This window comes from Ostrea edulis, chromosome 5 (genome assembly GCF_947568905.1).
Source record: "Ostrea edulis chromosome 5, xbOstEdul1.1, whole genome shotgun sequence".
Taxonomy (NCBI): domain Eukaryota; kingdom Metazoa; phylum Mollusca; class Bivalvia; order Ostreida; family Ostreidae; genus Ostrea; species Ostrea edulis.
In genome coordinates, this window is record NC_079168.1 from 82,891,402 (window position 1) to 82,912,119 (window position 20,718).

The 20,718-nt window shown below is 37.5% G+C and overlaps 1 protein-coding gene across 1 annotated transcript; it reads left to right on the top strand.

Moving 5' to 3' along the window:
* The first annotated feature begins 4,492 nt into the window (after positions 1-4,492).
* Positions 4,493-18,924, top strand: LOC125651810 (protein dispatched-like). Its single transcript, XM_048880589.2, has 10 exons — positions 4,493-5,153; positions 7,493-9,285; positions 11,351-11,575; positions 11,667-11,792; positions 12,183-12,311; positions 15,752-15,890; positions 16,287-16,414; positions 16,861-16,938; positions 17,692-17,862; positions 18,349-18,924. Exons 1-10 carry the CDS (start codon positions 4,994-4,996, stop codon positions 18,727-18,729), a joined length of 3,330 nt encoding a protein of 1,109 aa, XP_048736546.2. The 5' UTR covers positions 4,493-4,993; the 3' UTR covers positions 18,730-18,924.
* Positions 18,925-20,718: the final 1,794 nt, after the last annotated feature.

Consider the following 20,718-nt stretch of genomic DNA (forward strand, 5'->3'; position numbering starts at 1 on the left):
AGAAGGCCGGTTCAAGACATATTTTGTGTATACCAGTATATGAATTGTAATTGCGAGTGAGGAAACTTGCTTGGCTGGCTTGGACCTAAGCATTAAAAAAATCTCCAAGAACTTAGATTTTATTTAGATTTGTCAGCTTGGAATAATACCTCAACCGTCAACGCCCAGTGAACAGAACGATCCGCCTGCCCAGAACATTTTCCAATAAGCATCAAACGCGAGCGATTTTCTGTATTTACATTGTATTACTCTCTCGTTGAAGGTATCACACCGGTAATTGTCCAATCAAAATGAACTTAGTCAATTGTAGTTCCATATATTTAAAGAAATATTTTTTCCTTGCGCGATTTAGTTCCATATATTTAAAGAAATATTTTTTCCTTGCGCGATTTAGTTCCATATATTTAAAGAAATATTTTTTCCTTGCGCGATTTAGTTCCATATATTTAAAGAAATATTTTTTCCTTGCGCGATTTTTCTCATTTCCTCTTCTTCTTTTCTCTTAATTTTTGTACCCCTGATTAGGAAATTTTGTGTAATTTGTAGAAATAACCAAGTGTATACAAAGGAACTATTTGCTGTTGGTAGCTGAGGCTACTTCCTGAGGTGCACTCCGGCTGTTTACACACATGTGAAAAACACGTGGATTTGAGGGTAGTCTTGTTTGCGGGTAATTTATTTTCGAAAATGCCGCGTAGGGTGTTGTTTTTCTGGTGTCGGCAGACGAGATAGGTAACATAGAACTTGTCTGACTGCGTTATTCGGCATCAATTTTGTAAACTGATTTTTAATGATTTTTTTCCCTCTATAGTAATATATAGTGAAAATAATTACCGGTGTGATACCTGAACCCCAGCACATAAGAACCGGACACACAGTTCAACGTTCCTGCGCGTGCGCGGGTTGTAACTAGTATAACTAGTATATAGAAAACATTAGAAATTTTCATCAGTTATGTGCAAGTTATATATAACAAGAGATCTAATGGTCAATATGCTCACCTGATTCAAATTAACAAATTCACAGATGAATAAAACTCAAAACTTTGAAATCAAATGGTTAAACGACGTGAACCCTACATCAATATAGATATATTCATTACAGAGCATTTTCATGCTGACTGGGAAACTGTAGAATTTGTGTTCATGAGATTGTTTCAAGTTTATATCCTTTTGTGGCTCAATCCTGACTGGGGGGGGGGGGGGGGGGGGGGGGGGGTTGTTACCATTTGAAGCCCTCTCAAAGTTTTTCAGTTAATCTTTATTACCTTCTTATACATAAAGAAGACAATGAGGGTTAAGTTTTTGCAGAGACATTTTTTATAATCCTCACCAGAATGCCATGATAGATACTAGTCGTCCATTTTCAAGATACAATTAATCCTGACATGGTTCATCAATATACGCACACGAGTAAAATTTAGCGTAATATATATGTTTATTTGACATACTGTTGTCTTGCTTTTCCAGAGAACATTTTAAATTGGTTTCCCTACATATTCCCGTGAATGTTTCAGCCACCTTCGTGACCTCATTCTAAGCCACGGACTATCATTTGAACAAACTTGATTCTACATTAATCATCTGATGATGTTCCTGTCTATGTTTGGTAATTTTAGATCCAGTGGTTAAGAAGATTTATATCTAAGCCCACCTCGTGATCATTTTCAACACTTACTACTTGTGTTCTCTTGGAAATTGGCATGTTTTATATGTGGACAAACTTGAAAGCCCATTATTTAAGGATTTTTGGTGCAAATAGCCCAGAGGTTCTTACGAATATAACTGTTGATGTGCAACAATTCCTATTACCATCCCCCCTCTCCCTTTAAAGAGGGTGTGGTCCTTCTTTTGCCAGACTTAATAAATCCTCTTCGTTTAGGGATATTTTGTGCTAAATTTAGTTGAAATTGGCACATTGGTTCTTGTGAATATATTGAAAATATAGAATTTAAAAAATATATATTCTTAATTATCTCCCCTTTGAAGAGGAAGTGACCCGTCATTGGAATACATTTGAATCCCCTTGATCCAGTGATGCTTTATACCGAGTTTGCATGGTTAATAAATCTATTGACCGACCAGTTTCTGACAAGAACTTGATGTGAGAAAGTTAACACCGACGGCACCGACCATGACGAAGAAGCTGACCGACAACAGGCAAAGTTTGAGCACAACCTTAGGTGAGCTAAAAATAGTCATGGTTTTCATGATGTGCATTCGTAGTACTGTAGTCTATTACGATTATAATCTATATACTGCTTTGGCTTAATCACCAATTTCTATTATTGCTCGATTTTTAGGGGATGTGCTTCCTAACAATTATAAATGCCTTTGAAAATTTGTCACTTTGTATATAAAAGTACACTGTTATGAGTATCACGGAAAATGTGCGCTGATATGAGCACCCCTGATATATCAGATCTAAGTACTATGCACATATAAGAGTGTACTCCTATGAGTACCCCGGATATAACATATCTAAGTACTATGTATATAAGAGTGTACTCCTATGAGTACCCCGGATATAACATATCTAAGTACTATGTATATAAGAGTGCACTGCTATGAGTACCCCGGATATAACATATCTAAGTACTATGTATATAAGAGTGCACTGCTATGGGTACCCCGGACATAACATATCTAAGTACTATTTATATAGGAGTGCACTGATATGAATACCCGGCTGTTTTATATACCTGTACCCAAAAGTTGTCACTGAGATAAAGAAGCTAAGAAAACTGTATTTTGTGTTAACAACAGTAAAATATTTGCCTAAGATAATAAACTGTTAAAACCCTTACTGCACTGGGTGACCTGTTCCTGAACACTTCCTTCACGTTATAGATAAAGTTTTTCGGAAACTTTTTATCCGAACGTGCACTGAGCTACCCGGCTGTTACACTCCGACAGCCGGGCCGATGTACCTAGTCACCGCGCGCTGCCAAATTTTGGACCTAGAACAGGAAATCGAAATAGCGACACATCGATTTCTCCTCGTCTATGACAGGTGTAGATTACCTGATTACCTTCCATCCAGCTAAGGCCCCTGCAATTCATAAATACCATATCAAAAGGAACCTAGCCTTTTAAATCGAAAATCGTCTTTTATATCACTATTTCAATCTTTTTAAAGTGTTTAATCACTTATTTGATTGGTCCTGTTTCCACTATATATTTTTTCTTTTCTTTAATCCTGTCTTTTCTTAAGGAAATTCAGGAGAAATTTCTGTAATTTTCAAGGACATATTTGATAATAGTCGAAACATTCTAACGATATGTATTTTGTACCGCTCAAGAGATCAGTTATAAGATGAAAAAGTGAAGATAACGAACAGTAATCAATCTCATAAATAGATTACATCGGTATATTCAATATTCATTCAAAATAGAAATAGATTAAGCGAGGATTCAGAGACACTTCTTATTGATCGTTGACTTTCTAGTGCTTGTAGATTTACTATTAAAGGGTTCGCATAAATCACATGGTCATCAATACGAAAGTAAACTCGCTTCATGAAATCAGTTGGGTACCCATAAAAAGCAATTTGAAAAGTAAACGTTTATACAAAAACACCTATACATGCAAGTTTTATATATCTGTCACTATATTGTACAGACTGTATGTGTAATATATCTGTTCCTATTGTACAGACTGTATGTGTAATATATCTGTTCCTATTGTACAGACTGCATGTGTAATATATCTGTTCCTATTGTACAGACTGCATGTGTAATATATCTGTCCCTATTGATGACAGTATGTGTACAGCTTTTCAGTATTCCTATATGACAATCTATGTATTTTGAAGTAGTCCAAAAATTGTCGTTGTATGAGAAACTTTATATGAGCGATTGCTTGTAAATGTCTTTCATTTTATACGGAAATAGCATCCCATCTACATACTAAGGCAATCAACAATAAGTTTTTGGTCGTAATTTCGTAAAACAGATCCCTGAATTTAAATAGATTTTCAGAGAGCACGGTGAAATTTATCGAATTCCATTAAACATGCATGCACATTGACACGCCAATCTACTAATAAACACCAGGTCCTCTATCGCAATTTTCCGTTACTATTGAAAAAATTCTAATTAACTATTATGAACATCTTCCCCACCTTACACCCGGTTTCCTTGGTGTCAGTTATGATTACGCGCGAGACTCTGCAGGTGGTTAATTTAACATTTCCCTAATGAAAGCTTGGTTGAATATCATAATCTATTATTCAAAGGCATTTCGGCGAGAAATGTACTACGTAATGATTTTAATTTCCTGTAAAAATGTAGTGATTATTTTTACAATTTAGTCTGCCAAACTGCTACATTAAATTCTGACTATAAACCAACACATTCACAATAAGTATCCTGCATCCCTGCTCATTTTATTTCTATGATTGATCTCGCAGGTCATGTGACTAATATGACGAAGAGTTCTCTCCAGGTAAACTTTTCAGATATTGCTTTATCTCAAAACGGAAAAAGGGGGAAGTAAAGGTTTTACTGCATGACAAAATTCAAACAAACAGGCATGCAGGTAGTTAGACATAAATTTCCATAATTAACAGCGCTGTATGCGTTTCCATGACAATATCGTCTATTACTGAATGATCAGAAACACCTCCTCTTGATAGAGTCATTATATAATTCTCCAATTGTTAATCTACGAACAGACTGAATACGTATAAACACCGTCTATTGTGTTTCAGCACTTTGAAGCCACGGTTTATCTTTGTATAAGCGATTTGTTTTAAATCCCTGTTTCGCTTGAATGCGGGTATGCCTGTACTTACATCGGGTGCTTAAATACTCAGCTTGTGTATAAATCCCAGCACAATCCACTACAGCAGTGAATACAACGACTAGCTGCGGAAAACACGGTGTTAAGTGACGGGGAAGTCCTGTCTATGAGGACTCGGTAACGTTTGTGTATCATCCATCGAGGAGTATTTCAACCATTCGGTTAGACCATTGTGTTTTCACCTCTCAGAATGAGCACAGGATCCCCAGAAAGACGGACGGGTCCCTCCAAGGTAACCCCTAGTGAGGACACTCAACAGGATGATACGAAAGACCTGGAGAAAAGTCGGAGGGAAAAGAAACCGTTCTTTTACTGCAGGATAGTGGCTAAATACCCCGTCAAGAGTTTTGGTAAGTCTTTTACACACACACCCCCAACAACCCACTATTGTGTATATTGTAATCCTCAAGTTGTCTGTTAGATCCATCATGTGTTTGTCATTCCCCAACCAGATTCATCGGCTGATTTCTGTATATGGTTCCATGACCCTCAAGTGTTGTTAAATTGTTTTATAACACATGTAGTCTTTGCATAACGCGGGGCGTTTTATCTACACCTCCAACTGCAATATAAGTCCAAGTATAATCCTTAAATGTCAAGCATTCTGAAAAGATTAAGAGACAAGTGATATGGAACATATGTAGTCCGCATTGACTTTCACGACAACCCGCTTGTGCCATGGCCGCGACAAGCCTACGAAGTAAAGAAAATCGCCAGATGCTCAGCATTTAGAGGAGAAATTTTCTCCTAATGATTAGTAAATTATGTGTAATTGTTTACAAAAGAACTATTTGATATTGGGAGCTGAGACTACTCGTACTTTCTGGGATGAACTCGGACTGTTTACACGCATAAGGTCTTTTGATTTTAAGAAAAATAGCCTATCAGATGTCCCTTAGAAAAAGTACATTTTACACATATAGTCTGGGTCATCCCGATATTTGCATATACTCCAAACAAACGTATGGACGCTTTCTGAGAGTATACAATACACAGTTAGGATGATACAGACTGCGATGTAGGTACCAGGGTAGGGGGTTGAGATGGTACAGACTGCGATGTAGGTACCAGGGTAGGGGGTTGAGATGGTACAGACTACGATGTAGGTACCAGGGTAGGGGGTTGAGATGGTACAGACTACGATGTAGGTACCAGGGTAGGGGGTTGAGATGGTACAGACTACGATGTAGGTACCAGGGTAGGGGGTTGAGATGGTACAGACTACGATGTAGGTACCAGGGTAGGGGGTTGAGATGGTACAGACTGCGATGTAGGTACCAGGGTAGGGGATTGAGATGGTACAGACTACGGTGTAGGTACCAGGGTAGGGGGTTGAGATGGTCTATAGTGCCCCTCCTCGGGAGACATTAGTCCTTGTCACAGTGAGAATGAAACCTGCTCTTCTGATTGCCGCTCGATACACTAATGATGATACAAAAATTTCTACTGTTTCACTGTCCCTCAACATTGATTGTCCTTAAATAACTGTAAATGAATAGAGATATAATTCAATATTTCATGTCTGGAGTACCCAGCGATCGACGTAACTTCGTTATTTCTCTGTCTGTGGAAACAATCGTATATAGCGCTGAAGGTATAAGAGGGCGCGGTCTGTGACAGGTTTATCAAGACTGCTGTCAAACTACACAACCACCCAGAACCATTTTCCCGGTAATCTCAAATCAACATATTATCTTCACATGTAATCAGAATTACCCCCCAAAAATCACTGTTGGAAATCCATTTTGCTTTCGTCACGGACATGACTGACTAATTTTCCCCCCCATGGAACCGATAAACCATTTCCATTCCTATATATTAATAAAAGTATTCGGAAATACGTGCGTTCAATTTATAAATTCTTTGTAAAAAAAATTCCTGTATCACATTCAAAGGTTTCGTTTCCCGTTGAATTCATTTCCATAGTGTACTAATATTCTCATTATAATGTCACGGCATACAAACTAGCAGACAACAGTGAAAGACAACACTGTGTCACGTTTGGCTGGTTTCGAGGCCAGGGTCAATTTCAAGTCATTTAAACTGTATGATCAATTACAGATAAAAATGTATAGGACTTTTATAAACTACACATGATGAATTTACTCCTCTTAAATTAATCAAGTGATTCCCGAGTTTTAGTTAAATATAAATTACACATTAAAACATGGAGGATGGGTATTTATTCTTGTCAAATTGCACACTATGGAGGAGAGCATTGAGACTGAAAGTGAAATTGCTATAACAACAGGAAGATGGATGTAATTTATGTGCTTATAAAATGATCTGCCCTTAGATGGTATTTGTAAATGATTCTAAAGAGGTAGTAAAGCTCATTTTGATGAAAGTTTTTCTCTCACCCCAAATCATCTTATTCCTTTCTAATAACATTAAACAAAAAGATTTTTATCAACTTTGAAGTGGTTGCATTTGCGTCAAAATTTACATTAGAAGCAAACTTATATATAGCATATTGATTTTTTTGTACAGGATGCAAATATTTAAGGGTTTACACGTGTATGCAAAATATCAGGATAAATGTCGCTATCAGACATTAAGAGATACGATTCATCAGCGTATAGGAACTTTGGAAGTTTAAATTTTTGTTTTGATAATGTTTAGATTTGAGTACAGTGTATTTTGTTATGTATCCCTAATATTTTAATAAAACTCTCCATTTTCGTCACAGTGATCACACTCCTTTGTCACGTTGCCATGCTGGTCATATCCGGAATTCTCGTAGCTTCCGGTTTCAACCTCTTTCCCACAAACTTCGAAGTTCTACCTATGGAGTTGTATGACATTCCCTACAGACTTCGAGACTACGCATGGCGCGATAAAGACAACTACAATAACAAGTTCAAGAGGACTCTTACTAACGATGGCCTCGCCACCTACGAAAGAGGTCTATATTCGTCTTTCTCGTCCGTGGATTTATATTACGACACAGACGGAGGCAACATCTTCACGAAAGCCAATCTACAGAGAATCCAAAGGATAGAGAACGATTTAAACAGTTCGTCCTCATTTTCCTCGATTTGTATGACGCAGAGCAGTTCTATGTCTTGTAAACCAATTAAATCTGTTCTGAGATATTTTGACGGAACTTATAAACACATTAATGCGACCTTCGACGATCGCTACTTTAACAACATACCTGCCGTTCTGTTCGAGGCCTTCAATAACAGTGAAACTAAGGAGGACTTCATGTTTTTTCTTCCAAATGGATACAGTTTGTCCGATTCGAATGCACACGGATCTCTCACGCGCTCAGTTATGCTTGTAGGGTGCTCCATTAACAGCACATCTAAGTGCAGTTCAGATTCATGGAAATCACTAGCACTATCAAATCTACAGGATGGAATTGAGACAAAACTGAAGGATTCCGTAGATTCGTCCACGGATGACTTTAAATTTTATTTCTTCTCGTATAATCTGTGGTTGGCGGATGTTCTGAAACAAGCGATATTGGACATGATGTGTGCAGTTGGCAGTATGCTTTTTATATTCTGTTTCATGTTGTTCCATACCAGATCTTTCTGGATTGCTGGCTGGGCCATGATTAGTATCCTGCTAAGCTTTCTGGGTACAAACATTATTTACACGGGAGTCATAGATTTCCAGTACTTTGGTTTCTTTCATATTTTATCCATTTTCATCATCCTGGGTATTGGTGCAGACGATGTTTTTGTGTTCTATGATAACTGGCGACTGACAGCATTTGCAACCTACCCCAGTCTCGCACATCGTCTGTCAGATACCTACTCCAAATCCGTGACGAGCATGCTTATTACGTCACTTACCACATCAGTCGCCTTCTTCTCCAGTGCCATCTCTCCACTTTTAGCCACTCGTTCGTTTGGCGTATTCTCGGGACTGCTTGTAATTTATAATTATTTATCAGTAATAATTTTTTTCCCTACCGTAGTAACTATGTATCACTTGAAGTATGAACAATGGACCTGTCCATGTTGTCGAAAGTGCACGAAGAAAGACGATGAGAGTTTATCAGAGAAAGGTAAAGCCGGTATATCGAATGAGGTATTTATTATTAGTGACGTTGAAATGACGGTTCATGAACCCGCCCTTGATACGAAAAGTAATGGTGGAAGTCGCGTCAACGTTACCGTAAATGGAGATTCCCTCCCGTACATCAAAGAAAAATCTGTCGCATCAGTGGGGCACAGCAATGGACGCATAGCTAATGGTAACGCTGGGCATACTAACGGAATTGTTGTGAATGGTAAGCCATCCACCAATGAAATTAAAACACTTAACAGCGAGAAGAAGCCCAAGGAAGACTCCCTAGTGGTGAAGGCACTGCATAAAAAGAAACAGAAGAGGATGGTGGTGTTCTTCAGAGACCATTACCTGTGGTTCATCACTCACAAAATCACGCGCTGTGTGGCTCTCCCTCTCTTTGTAGTCCTGGTGGGCTATTTTGCTTACTCCGCTTCCACACTTGAACCAGACAACGAACAGGTAAGCTTTCGTGTGCACCAAATTCAAACACGTGATCACAATCGCATGGAAAAAGATTAAATAGGGGTTTATACGATGCAGATAGGAGAGTAAAATACTCTAAATCTGGCTCTGTCGCAGAAAGCATGCAATAAAACACACTTGTCAAAATATTGATTGAAGCACAGTTTATTTGTTGTTATTATTTAATTGAAATGTTGTTTAGAAGAATTATAGAGAAATACGAGTCAAAGAATCGTCGTATTTACAGAGATTTGCCTTAAAAGATTATTTCAGAAGTAAAATTGCAGTATTATTGACAGTTTACTGTAAAATATATCCAACTTTCACAAAATGTTTACAAATTTCTGAGATATTTAGTTTTTCTGAATAAACTGTTTTGAACTTCTTGATATAAAAGGGTTATATTGAACTTAAAAAAAACAACATAATTCAGTTATCTCCCCCCCCCCCCCATATTTACTAAAATTACTGAAATGTAATCGTGACCTTGACTTTTCTGCTACTGACTTTGAATGTCATCCAGTCACTGCACCTATATTCAAGTGTCTGGATAAAGTATTTCCACATTTACTTTAACATGAAAGTTGAAGACAGGTATAGTGTAAAATTAAAAGTACACACTAGTGACGGTGGCTGAGTGGTTAGAATGTTTACTTCGGAATCTGGGGGTCCCGGGTTCGAATCTTGATCTTAGTGCCGTGTTAAACGTAAAACGTACCTTTTAGATAATAAAATGCTTTTTATGGTTTGTTAAAGGAATATGAAGGTCGTAAACTTTGCAAAAAAAATTGTATTCTGCAATGTTTGCGACCTTCATATTCCGTTTAACAAACCCAAGGAAGACATTTAATTATATTTTTCCGCTTTTTAAAAATTCTTGATACTTTCAAGTACGTAGAATATAGATATTATTGACCTGTAAGTTATTTAAATGTGACAGCTGAAAATCACCTGATATTGTCTTCATATATTTGGTAATGATTTCTATAACGATGATACAGGGAAATAGTCCATGAAGGACAAACTCAAAACGCATAGTATAAACCATCATATAATACAAATAAAAAGTAAAACTATAAACCAGAAATATATTTTTTAACAATTTCAAGAATGCCGTGAGGTAGGTGACAGAGGTGTGTTTCACACGCGGACAGACGGCACCAAAAAAATGGATCTTACTAGACTGAAAAAAAAAAATCCGTTTTCATAGTTGCAAATGAAAAGCAATGGGTTTCAGTAGATTTTGAATGTAAATATTTGGGTCTGACCTCAAGAAACAAGATACCTTGTCATGGTAGGTGTTGGCACGATCAAAAAGGCCCATCACAAGAGGCATGTATACGTCACAATGTGTCGCACTTCATCCTCAGCTGGGGATGCCCCTGTACGAATGGAAATCAATCGATTGTACAAACAGTAACAAACAAACTGTAGCATGTACAAGTTTTTGTCATCTAATGTCGTCTAAACATGACAGAGGAAATTCGAACAATGACGATTCTTTTTAAAATTCATTTTCGATAATTTGAATATTTTATGATTGATGCCACAGGTGGATTGTTTTAAATATAGCATTTGTTATACGACATAAAATGTTAACGTTTTAAAATAATTTGTTACAAATACAGGCCTACATTATCAACGATGTTTTTGAATAAAGAGATTACAATGTGTATTCTACAAAACATTAATACTATCGATATGATATGAAATACTATTCATTCAGACAGAAAATGCTCATTGTTTAACAAAATCGAATTACCCAAATCTCGAAATCAATATCTTTTACAGCTTCAATTTCACATAATCATTAGACATATTGTTTCCCAATTTTAAAAATTCATATTTCAAAATCAATATCTTTTGCATCTTCATATTTCGCAAATTTTAATGTCAGTATCATCTTTTAATGCTTCAATTTTACAAAATACAGATGTGTTCCCCAGTTTTACAAAGTATTCCCCAAATCTCAAAATCAATATCATATACAGCTATTGGGAATTCGCATTCCCAATTTTACAAATTCATATTCCCCAAATCTAAAAATCGGTATCTTTTACAGCTTCAAATTTACAAGAAATCTCATTTCTACTCGCAAGCCTTAGACAAAGAGTTGTATTCCTTCGTCAAAAACGTGGAGGACAATATGGTGTCTATCTACATCGTCTGGGGGATTTCTCTTAAGGACCGAAGTGACTGTCATTTTTCTTCCATCGCATGTCGAGGTAAACAGGTATACGACTCGTCATTTGACCCAAATCCAGAAGCCAATCAAATGGCTCTGAAGGTATGATCCTTGTTTTAAATCCTCATTTGCACATAGTGAAACTCATAAAGAAAATCTGGGATAATCATATGAAGATATTGTTTTGTTTCAGAGGTTTTGTGATTTCTTCTTCGATAATATGACGTCCTCGGACTACAGTCTCTACAGAATTAAAACGGACGCCTCCGGGACTCCGGATGTGGCCTGCTTCACAAGAAGTCTTGAAACATACCTCGGGGTGAGAACGAAAAACATGAAATGCCTGTTGATACCTGTTTAACTCACCTCGAATGGGGGCTTTCATCACCTTTTGTCCACCGTCCGTTTCCTTACCTGCCCCGTGTAGTTCAAAGATATAACAGAATCTGGTTATCAAAAAATCTATGACACATGGCGGGAATCCCTTCGCTGTTGGATTTGATGTGATGCGTAATCAAATATGACCTCTCTTGTGTTTGATTGGCCAACACGTTGTATGTTAAATTGATTTAAAATACGCTACCCAAGTTAAAGAACTTGAGTATCATTTTCAAGTTCATTGTACGAAATAGGTTTTGCAGGCAACACTAAATGGGAAACATCGCAATTTCTTATGAAGTTTTCATGTGTATATGTAAATTTCTTTCAGTCTTTGTCCATTAGCGGGCTGCCAGACCTTTCTCTTCCTTGGGATTCTACAAAGACGTTAGCCTTCATGAACGCCCAGACAAAGTTTTACGATACCTCTGGGTTTTCCACATACACGGACTTCTTGTCGGTAAGGTCACAGTAAACCATCATTTAAGTATAAAGTTAGCAATTGACAACATCTGTGGTCTTTATAATGAAATTGTTTACAACCTGTCATTAGGTTGAATGCTTCTGTCGTGTTTTATACCAATTATTAGACTGTTCTTTATATACTAATTTTGAGTCCCGTGGGGATCCGGGTTAGAATAGGTCCTCAGTACCCCTTGCTTGTCGTAAGAGGCGACTAAATGGGGCAGTCCTTCGGATGAGACCGAGGTCCCCGTGTCGCAGCAGGTGTGGCACGATAAAGATACCTCCCTGCTCAATGGCCATAAGCGCCGAGCATAGGCCTAAATTTTGCAGCCCTTCACCGGCAGTGGTGACGTCTCCATATGAGTGAAATATTCTCGAGAGGGACGTAAAACAACATTCAATCAATCAATCAATACTCCGTTTATCTGGTCTAGATATAGGCCCCATGCCGGTTGTGAGAGTTCAGCAAGGAATGCTTACTCCTCCTGGACACTTGACCCCACCTCTGGTGTGTGGAGGGGTCCGTGCTTGCCCTACTCTTACACCCAAAATCACTGTTTTGTTAACGATATAGATTTTGGGTGTGTTTGGAGTTGAGTGCTTTTTTGCCGATATTTAGGCGACAAAAGATAAGAAATATGAAAATGTTAACTTGGAGAAATGATTCTGTGATTAATGTGCAGAAACCTAATTGAAGATAAGTAGATCATAAACATTTGTCTACTAATACACTGTATATTGATTTCTCATGGCCTTTTACTTTGAACGTTGCTGATATACTGATTCCAGGTTCATTGTAGGATTATACTTCTATGGATTTTTCACTACTAGTAGTATATAAAAGTAAATCGATACATTTTGCCGATCCCTGAAACTCGTCGTAAAATGACTGATATCCTTGCTAAAACGTACGTCAGGCTGATGAACTAATGCACCTAATGCATACCTATTATATTCGGAACACCTAGCAACTTCTTTTTACCTTATGAAATAAATGGGATATACATGTATTCCGAATGGAATCATTTGATTTTATTATAAATAGGAATTGCATCACGAGTTATCTGGTCCCCGATGGTGAAGTTTCATAAAGCTATGTTTCCCGAGGCAAAGCCTCGATCGGGAAAAGAATTGAAGAACTGGAATCTTGCTGACTCCTTCAATTATACGTTTTAACTGTATACTTAATAACTGAGGGGAATAGAGAAGAAAAAGATGGATGTTTAGAAATGTGCTTAGCTAATATTGTGTACTTTAACAGAAAGAGCTCTCATATGTTACCCATTCTGTTTTTATTTATTTGTTTTACGTCCCATCGAGAATTTCTCACTCATATTGAGGCCTCACCAACTGTAAGTGAAGTACCACAATTTAGACCCATGCTTAGCGCTCATGGCCGTAGTGAGGGTCCTTTAACGTGCCAACGCCTGCCGCGAAACAGAATCTCAGTTTTTAATGTCATATCCATAGAACCCGTGATTCTCACTCCTAAATGCCGAGTGTTGACGAAGGAGGAATCAAGACATGTGTTTACGTCTTAGGTTTGACACGGCCATAGCTGGAGCTGGGCTCTAACTCACGACCTCTCGGTTACTAATCGGTCTGTACAAGCACTTACCTAAATGTATATTTAATACGGAAGTCGATAGGTGCCAGGGTATAGAATCAATATTTATTGAACTGGCGGCCGCCACTTAATTTATGTGGCGGCCGCCACTTAATTTAACTGGCGGCCGCCACTTATTATCTGGCGGCCACCATATAAATTAACTGGCGGTCGCCAGTTATTTTATCTGGCGGCCGCCACTTAATTTATATATGGCGGCTGCCAATTGCAAAAACGATGTAATTCGTATCGCTGAGTGATTATTTTGGAAAGATTTAGAATAGTACGCAAACACGCAGCATCGTTTTTCAAAGTGTATAGGGACAGTCGGAGGAGAAATTGTCTTCTGTAATTGTTGACAAGCAGAAAAGGAACCTAAAATGTCTCTTTAGTCCAAACTTCGTACTCCTAAATTGGAGGGAGGGGGCTCCGTTCATCCTTCAATTGATCAGTTCATTCATTATTACATTTTTACCATTCATTACTACCACCAAAAAGAGTGGGACGGGGGCCAATCCGCCAATTAATCTTATTTCACATGTGAAAATAATTTAGTTTGCATGTGAAAATAATAAAACGTTGTCAAAAAATGGAGGGTCAGCCCCTTGGTTCTACGTATTTAACAGTACAATCGATAAACAATAATTTAATGCTCTTAATTGTGTATATATATATCACATACATATTACTAAGCATTGGGGAGGGATTGCACCCTTTCATTTTGAGAGAGAGATAGAGAAAGAGAGAGGAATTGAATAACTGGTGACAACCATATAAATTATCTAAATTAAGTGGCGGCCGCCAGTTAATTTATATGGCGGTCGCCAGATAAATTAACTGGCGGCCGCCATATAATTAACTGGCGGCCGACACATAAATTAACTGGCGGCCGCCAGTTAAATTAAGTGGCGGCCGCCAGTTAAATAAATATTAATTATATACCCTGGCACCTATCGGCTTCCGTATATTAACATACATGTACAAGTTAAATATGTGTTACGATATTCATACCAAGAAAGATCACTGTGATCAATCTCATAAATCCTATAAAGAATTTAAGAGTAGAGCAAACATGGGCCCCAAGACACACCAGAAGTGGGATCAGATGCCTAGGAATAGTAAGCATTTCCTGTTGACCGGTCACGCCCATCGTGAGCACTATATCTTGATCAGGAATAGTTCGTAGTCAGAAATCAGTATGCAATGCATGGTTTTATCTGAGACACGTCAGACAGCACCCAGCCCAATGACAGGTTGTATTTGCAAATTAGATCATTATAAAGACCAAGGGATTTACAAAATGCTGACTTTAAACGAGACGTTTGAAACCCCTCTAACATCAACTTATTTATCAATAGCCCACTGCGATATGGAAATTGATTATACACAGAACATGCTCTTGAGTATTGCGTATTTCAAAAATCCTATACAGTGTGCAAAATTGAGAGAATGATGGGGTCAGATGCCAAGGAGGAGTAAGCATCCTCTGATGACAGGCCACAACCGCCGCAAACAGTATCTAACATTTATTCGTTTTGTTTATATCCTACAAACCTCTTTTGGTGGTCAGGGTATTTTGATAAATCGATGGTAAATTGAACAGCAATATTCTGAATACGTCACACCACGATCAATCTACTATATGTAAATAATTAACTAATTCATTACGTGCGGAATGCGTCTCAACAGAAGCAGTTTTTGGATTGACTGTCACAGGGTTATGCGTTGACAATGTGATTCTGTTGACTGTTTCACGGGTTTCTGTGTTAACAATATAATTGTGTTGACTGCGTTTGGTTTGAATGTTGACTTTCGTCTTTGATTTGCAGATCCCTATGCAGTATTGGATGTATGATGGTTATTTAGGAAATTACACGGCAGATTATGGACTATACAACGATCTCTTTGGAGAAGAGAAAACAACATTCAGTAAAGAACTAAAACTACAGACAAATCTGACAAACACCCGTGAGTTTGGGGCATACGCTACTCTGTGCTTCAGCAATGAACGAAACAAATAGATTTGATGATTCAAAATGGCAAACTTTATTTTCTACCAAAACAAAAACCTAGCCATTACTTGAAATTTTTTACATGAATTCAGGGATAGCTGAACCAGGAGAAATATGATAAAATCTTCATTCTTAACTTGATCATAACATGAATACAATTTTCATCTTGAACACAACATGGGTACAAGTCTTGTCACAAAATACATTCAATTAGTCTTCATGCCAATAATAAATCCTTTCAATTAGCTTACCTTTACCAACAACTGCTACCTATAAATCCTTAGAAGTATGTGAAATGCACTCTTCCAACTATTGTAATTTTGTTTACTGTTTATGTCTCTGTTTGTCTTAGCCATATATTACGGGAATAAGCTGAAGTATCTAGCTGTGAGAGTGAATACGACCATCAATAGAAGGACTACAGGGTACTCCACAGGTCTACCTATAGTGGAACGGTGGGAGAACTTCATCCAATCCCAGGTCGGTGTCATTAACCTTAAGGGTAAATCTTGATCCTAGAAAGATGTTTCATCAAATTCAGAAAAAAATTATTTGCAGGTTATTATAATTCTTATCGAAAACAAGTTTGTTTTAGCAATATTGTTTTAAAAATTTTCGATACGCGTTTCATTTAACAAGGCATGCTAGATTCAATGAAGAAGTAAATTTCATTTTTAAAATAAACATGAGGGAATGAACTGTGACGTTGTACGCCTTCATGAAAAGTGATCCCAAGTTGTTCATACCCTCGTATTTCTGTTGTATAATTCCCAGTCGTTAATATACTAGTAGTGGCACAGTATTTATCCAAATTCATACGCCCATCGTTCACATTCATGAGGAAATGGCTATCATTTCAAATGGTAAAGATATCGAAGACATACACATTGGAAACGTAAATATCAAGAAATATGTTTGTCTTTCAGATGTCTGGGATGCCTACAGGGCTAAAGAATGGCTTCCAACTGACCTGGCGCTCCTGGCATTGGTTTTATGTTTTACAGGTCAGCATATAAGTCAATCATCATTTCTTCATATAAGTCAATCACCAGTCCTTCATATAAGTCAATCATCAGTCCTTCAGAATTGGTCTGGTGGTTAATGGTCAGTTCAGGAGTTCGATTACTTTTTAAGGTTTCATTTCCTTCTGATGAGAAAGATATTCAAAACCTCCTGTTTATCCCACTTGTCAGAGAGATAGCTCTTCTGTTGATGTGTTGGCTGAATCTGCACGCACTTTTATTATGATTTGAAGACCTTTCAGGAAAAAAAATTACTATCCGTAGGACACTTACAACTTAACGATATTTGCTACAAACAAGTTTTATCAAAAATGATAAAATGAAAACTAAATGTATGCTTTTTAAAGTAAAATGAATACAATATACCGAATGGAATGTAATTTATGCCCGTGATTTCTCAATTCGATTCAAAAGTGGGGAAAATTTTGTAACGAAGTATATGGGAGGAGTGTATTTCAACTTTTAAACATCATAGATAATTTAAAAATCCTTTTTAAAAAGGAATTTTATATTTGTACTTATTACAACCAAACTAAGTCAAACAATGTATATTAACCTATGCAATGTCCTTAAGATATGATATTGTCTTACAACTATGGTTGATATTTCTACATCTTCGCTAGCCAAGGGTGACGCTACACCGTTGAGCGTCAACCATGGCTAGCGAAGAATATCTTTTTTAAGAGTACATTTGCAACGCGATGGTGTACTTTTGGCCTTTGTTTTTTTTTCCAGAGTCTGGCTGATAACGCCGTCACAGGGATCGTCATTGGTGTGTCTCTCGCCTTCCCCATCTTGTCTCTCTCCACCATGAATGTCGTTATCGGGTTCCTCGCCAGTTTATCCATTTGTTGCACCACTGTCTGCGTGATTGGGGTTATTCCATTGGCAGGCTGGAAATTGGGGGTAGGTTTACTGTAAATGTTCGCGGAATTATTTTAAAAGAGGCGCGCTGCGTGGTTGCAATTTAAAATGTAATTGCATGACTGTACAGCTACAGTCGCGTGTCAGTGCTTACACCGATTCCCTGTACAGCCTGTCTATTTCCATTACATTGATATTCAGGGGAACGTCCTAAATTGTTCATCATATATAAAGTTTTAAATATACAACAAAATAATGTTGAACTTTATCAATAATTTTACTGGAGGTTTATTTTTACTTCAATATAACAGATAGTTCAATACAACCCACTTCACTATTAGTGGAGTAGACTGTATTAATCTTGATATACTCTTGTACTGAAATAGATACCGTGTGTCTAAAATTTGCTGCAAACTTTAAGTATTTTAACTAGCATAAAATGTTCAAGCATACAACATTTCAGTATCACAGGGTTTTCACTAATGAAGTATCGTGGTTCAATCAATAAACTTCACTCTTTATTTCCAGCTACTGACGTCATTAAACATGTGTTTGGTAGTCGGGCTAGCGGTGGACTATGTTGTTCACCTTGCGGAAGCTTACACCTTGTCACTTCATAAGGACAGATACAACCGCACACGAGACATGCTGGAAGAAATGGGTCCTTCTGTTTTCTCTGGAGCATGTACGACTCTAGGAGCATCCATATTTATGTTCGCGGCGCAAGTTCAATTTTTTATGCAGTTTGGAGTGTTTATGTTCTGCACAATAGGGTTCTCTCTCATTTTTTCCTTAGGACTGTTTACAATGCTTGTGGGACTAATTGGTCCACAGAACAATATAGGTAACTTGAAAGTTTTATTTCAAAAGTGTCGATCCAAATGTCAAAAGAAAGCTAAAAAAACCTGAGATTGGATCCTCCCATCCGCCTCAGTGAAGACAACTATCATTGTTATATATTGTTATGTTTTATTATTGTCGTTAAATTTTTCTTGTTGATTTCATTGTTGGCATCATTGTTAAAGTAAGTCCATTGCAATCATTTAATGTTGGAACGTGATGTTATCATGATATTTTTCAAAAAGATAAAACATGGAAAGAAAACCTGTTTGTTTTTAAGTGCTTGAGAGTAATAGAATCCTTCATTAGTACGAGTGTGAGATAGGGAAATTCCACCGAGGGGACAAGATTCGCAGTCTTGGACGAGGCTTTGCCGAGTCCTAGACAGCGAATTTTGTTCCAGAGGTGGAATTTCCCTATCCCGCACGAGTAAATAATGAAGGATTATTTTTCTCACATTTTAACTACAGTTTAGTGCATAAAATTAGGAGCTTTCAGAAAATTTTAGATTATCAAAATCCTCATTTGAACTTCGATGCAAAAACTAATTAGATAGACAAAAAGAGCATACCCGAAAATGATTTACACTGTAAGTGTAAACTAAAAAACCCAAGGTTGTCCACCAGAAAGCTATACTACATTAAAATTTAAAGATAACAATGCAAAATATTTTTACTTCACTGTGTAACGTAAATCTTCACCGTGTAACGTAAATCATAGAAAATATATGACGTCACAATCAAATGACGTCGCAGCAGTGTGAGACAGAAAAATCTCACATGGGTAAAGTCGATCTCACGCTGGTGATAATGTGAGAATAAAAGGCCTTCAGGGTATGAAGTATTGATGAGAGAATTATCAAATTTGAAATTTTATAAATTGTTATCATTAAATGTAAAGAGATAGAGAGTAGGGTGGTGATTATTGCACGATCGAGTGAATGTGTCTGAATGAGCATTCAAGTTTTTTTTAGGAATGTAGAAAATGTAACGGACTAGACTGAGATTTTAACACCCCCCCTCCCGAATTTTTAGTCAGGTTCTCTATCAACTGAGCTATCTGGCGATCGAACCCGTCTGATCCCGTCTGATCAAATGCATGTCACATGTGTACGTACAGTGCCCTGTAAACTAACTAACGAGTGGTTTGAAGCCATCTTTCCAATCGTCGCATCACTGACTGCTATCGGAATGAAGAGCCGTTTCTAAATCGAATGCTTCTCCCCAGCTGTGTTAAAACTATAGTTAACTCTATGAAACTGTGTCAACGTTGAAGATGCAATTTAATACGCAATTTCCGAGTTACCCAATAGTTATTTCCCTTTGTTGAGCTCTTGTCCCGTGGGTATTAGGATAAGAATAGGTCTTTAGTACCCCGGCCTTTGCTTGTTGTAAGAGGCGACTAAATGGGACGGTCCTTCGGATGAGACCGCAAAAACGAGACCCCGTGTCACAGCAGGTGTGGCATGATAAAGATCCTTCCTTGCTCACATTCTCTCACCAGAGGGCGCGTTACGCAAGCTTCACTTACACCTCTATCAACGCTTGGATTCACATGACAATATAATCTCCCTCATGCATAGCTCTTATCCTTGGACGAATTTGACCCCACTTTTTTGGCACGCTGTTTTTGGCTATATTTAGATCTAAAACTCCATAGTTATTTCGGATTTCAAACATTTCGGTTGAGCATCACTGAAGAGACATTATTTGTCGAAATGCGCATCTGGTGCATCAAAATTGGTACCGTATAAGTTTTACATGATATAAACAATCATTCTCGGTTTCCTTTCCCTTTAAAAGTTCTGGCACAGGTGATACATCAGGCTCTTTTCATAGCCCACTGGCACTTTAAGTACATTTTTACCATTTAGGTGTTTGTTTCTTATTTTACAAGTTTTATCGTATTTTTAACAGATTTTCTCAATTTTGAATCCATGTTTACATTTAAATCTCCACCACGTGAATGTTATACATTCATACGCATATTACGAAGTAGTTCCAAATTTAGGATAAGAAAACAGCTATTTTAAACAATTTACAGTAAGCATCATATTCG

Bases quoted from the DNA above. Each gene is read 5' to 3' on its own strand.
- LOC125651810 (XM_048880589.2), top strand. From the start codon at position 4,994: ATGAGCACAGGATCCCCAGAAAGACGGACGGGTCCCTCCAAGGTAACC. The intron at 11,793-12,182 runs GTGAGAACGAAA...AATTTCTTTCAG, and splicing joins GTCTTGAAACATACCTCGGG to TCTTTGTCCATTAGCGGGCT. The intron at 17,863-18,348 runs GTAGGTTTACTG...CTTTATTTCCAG, and splicing joins TGGCAGGCTGGAAATTGGGG to CTACTGACGTCATTAAACAT.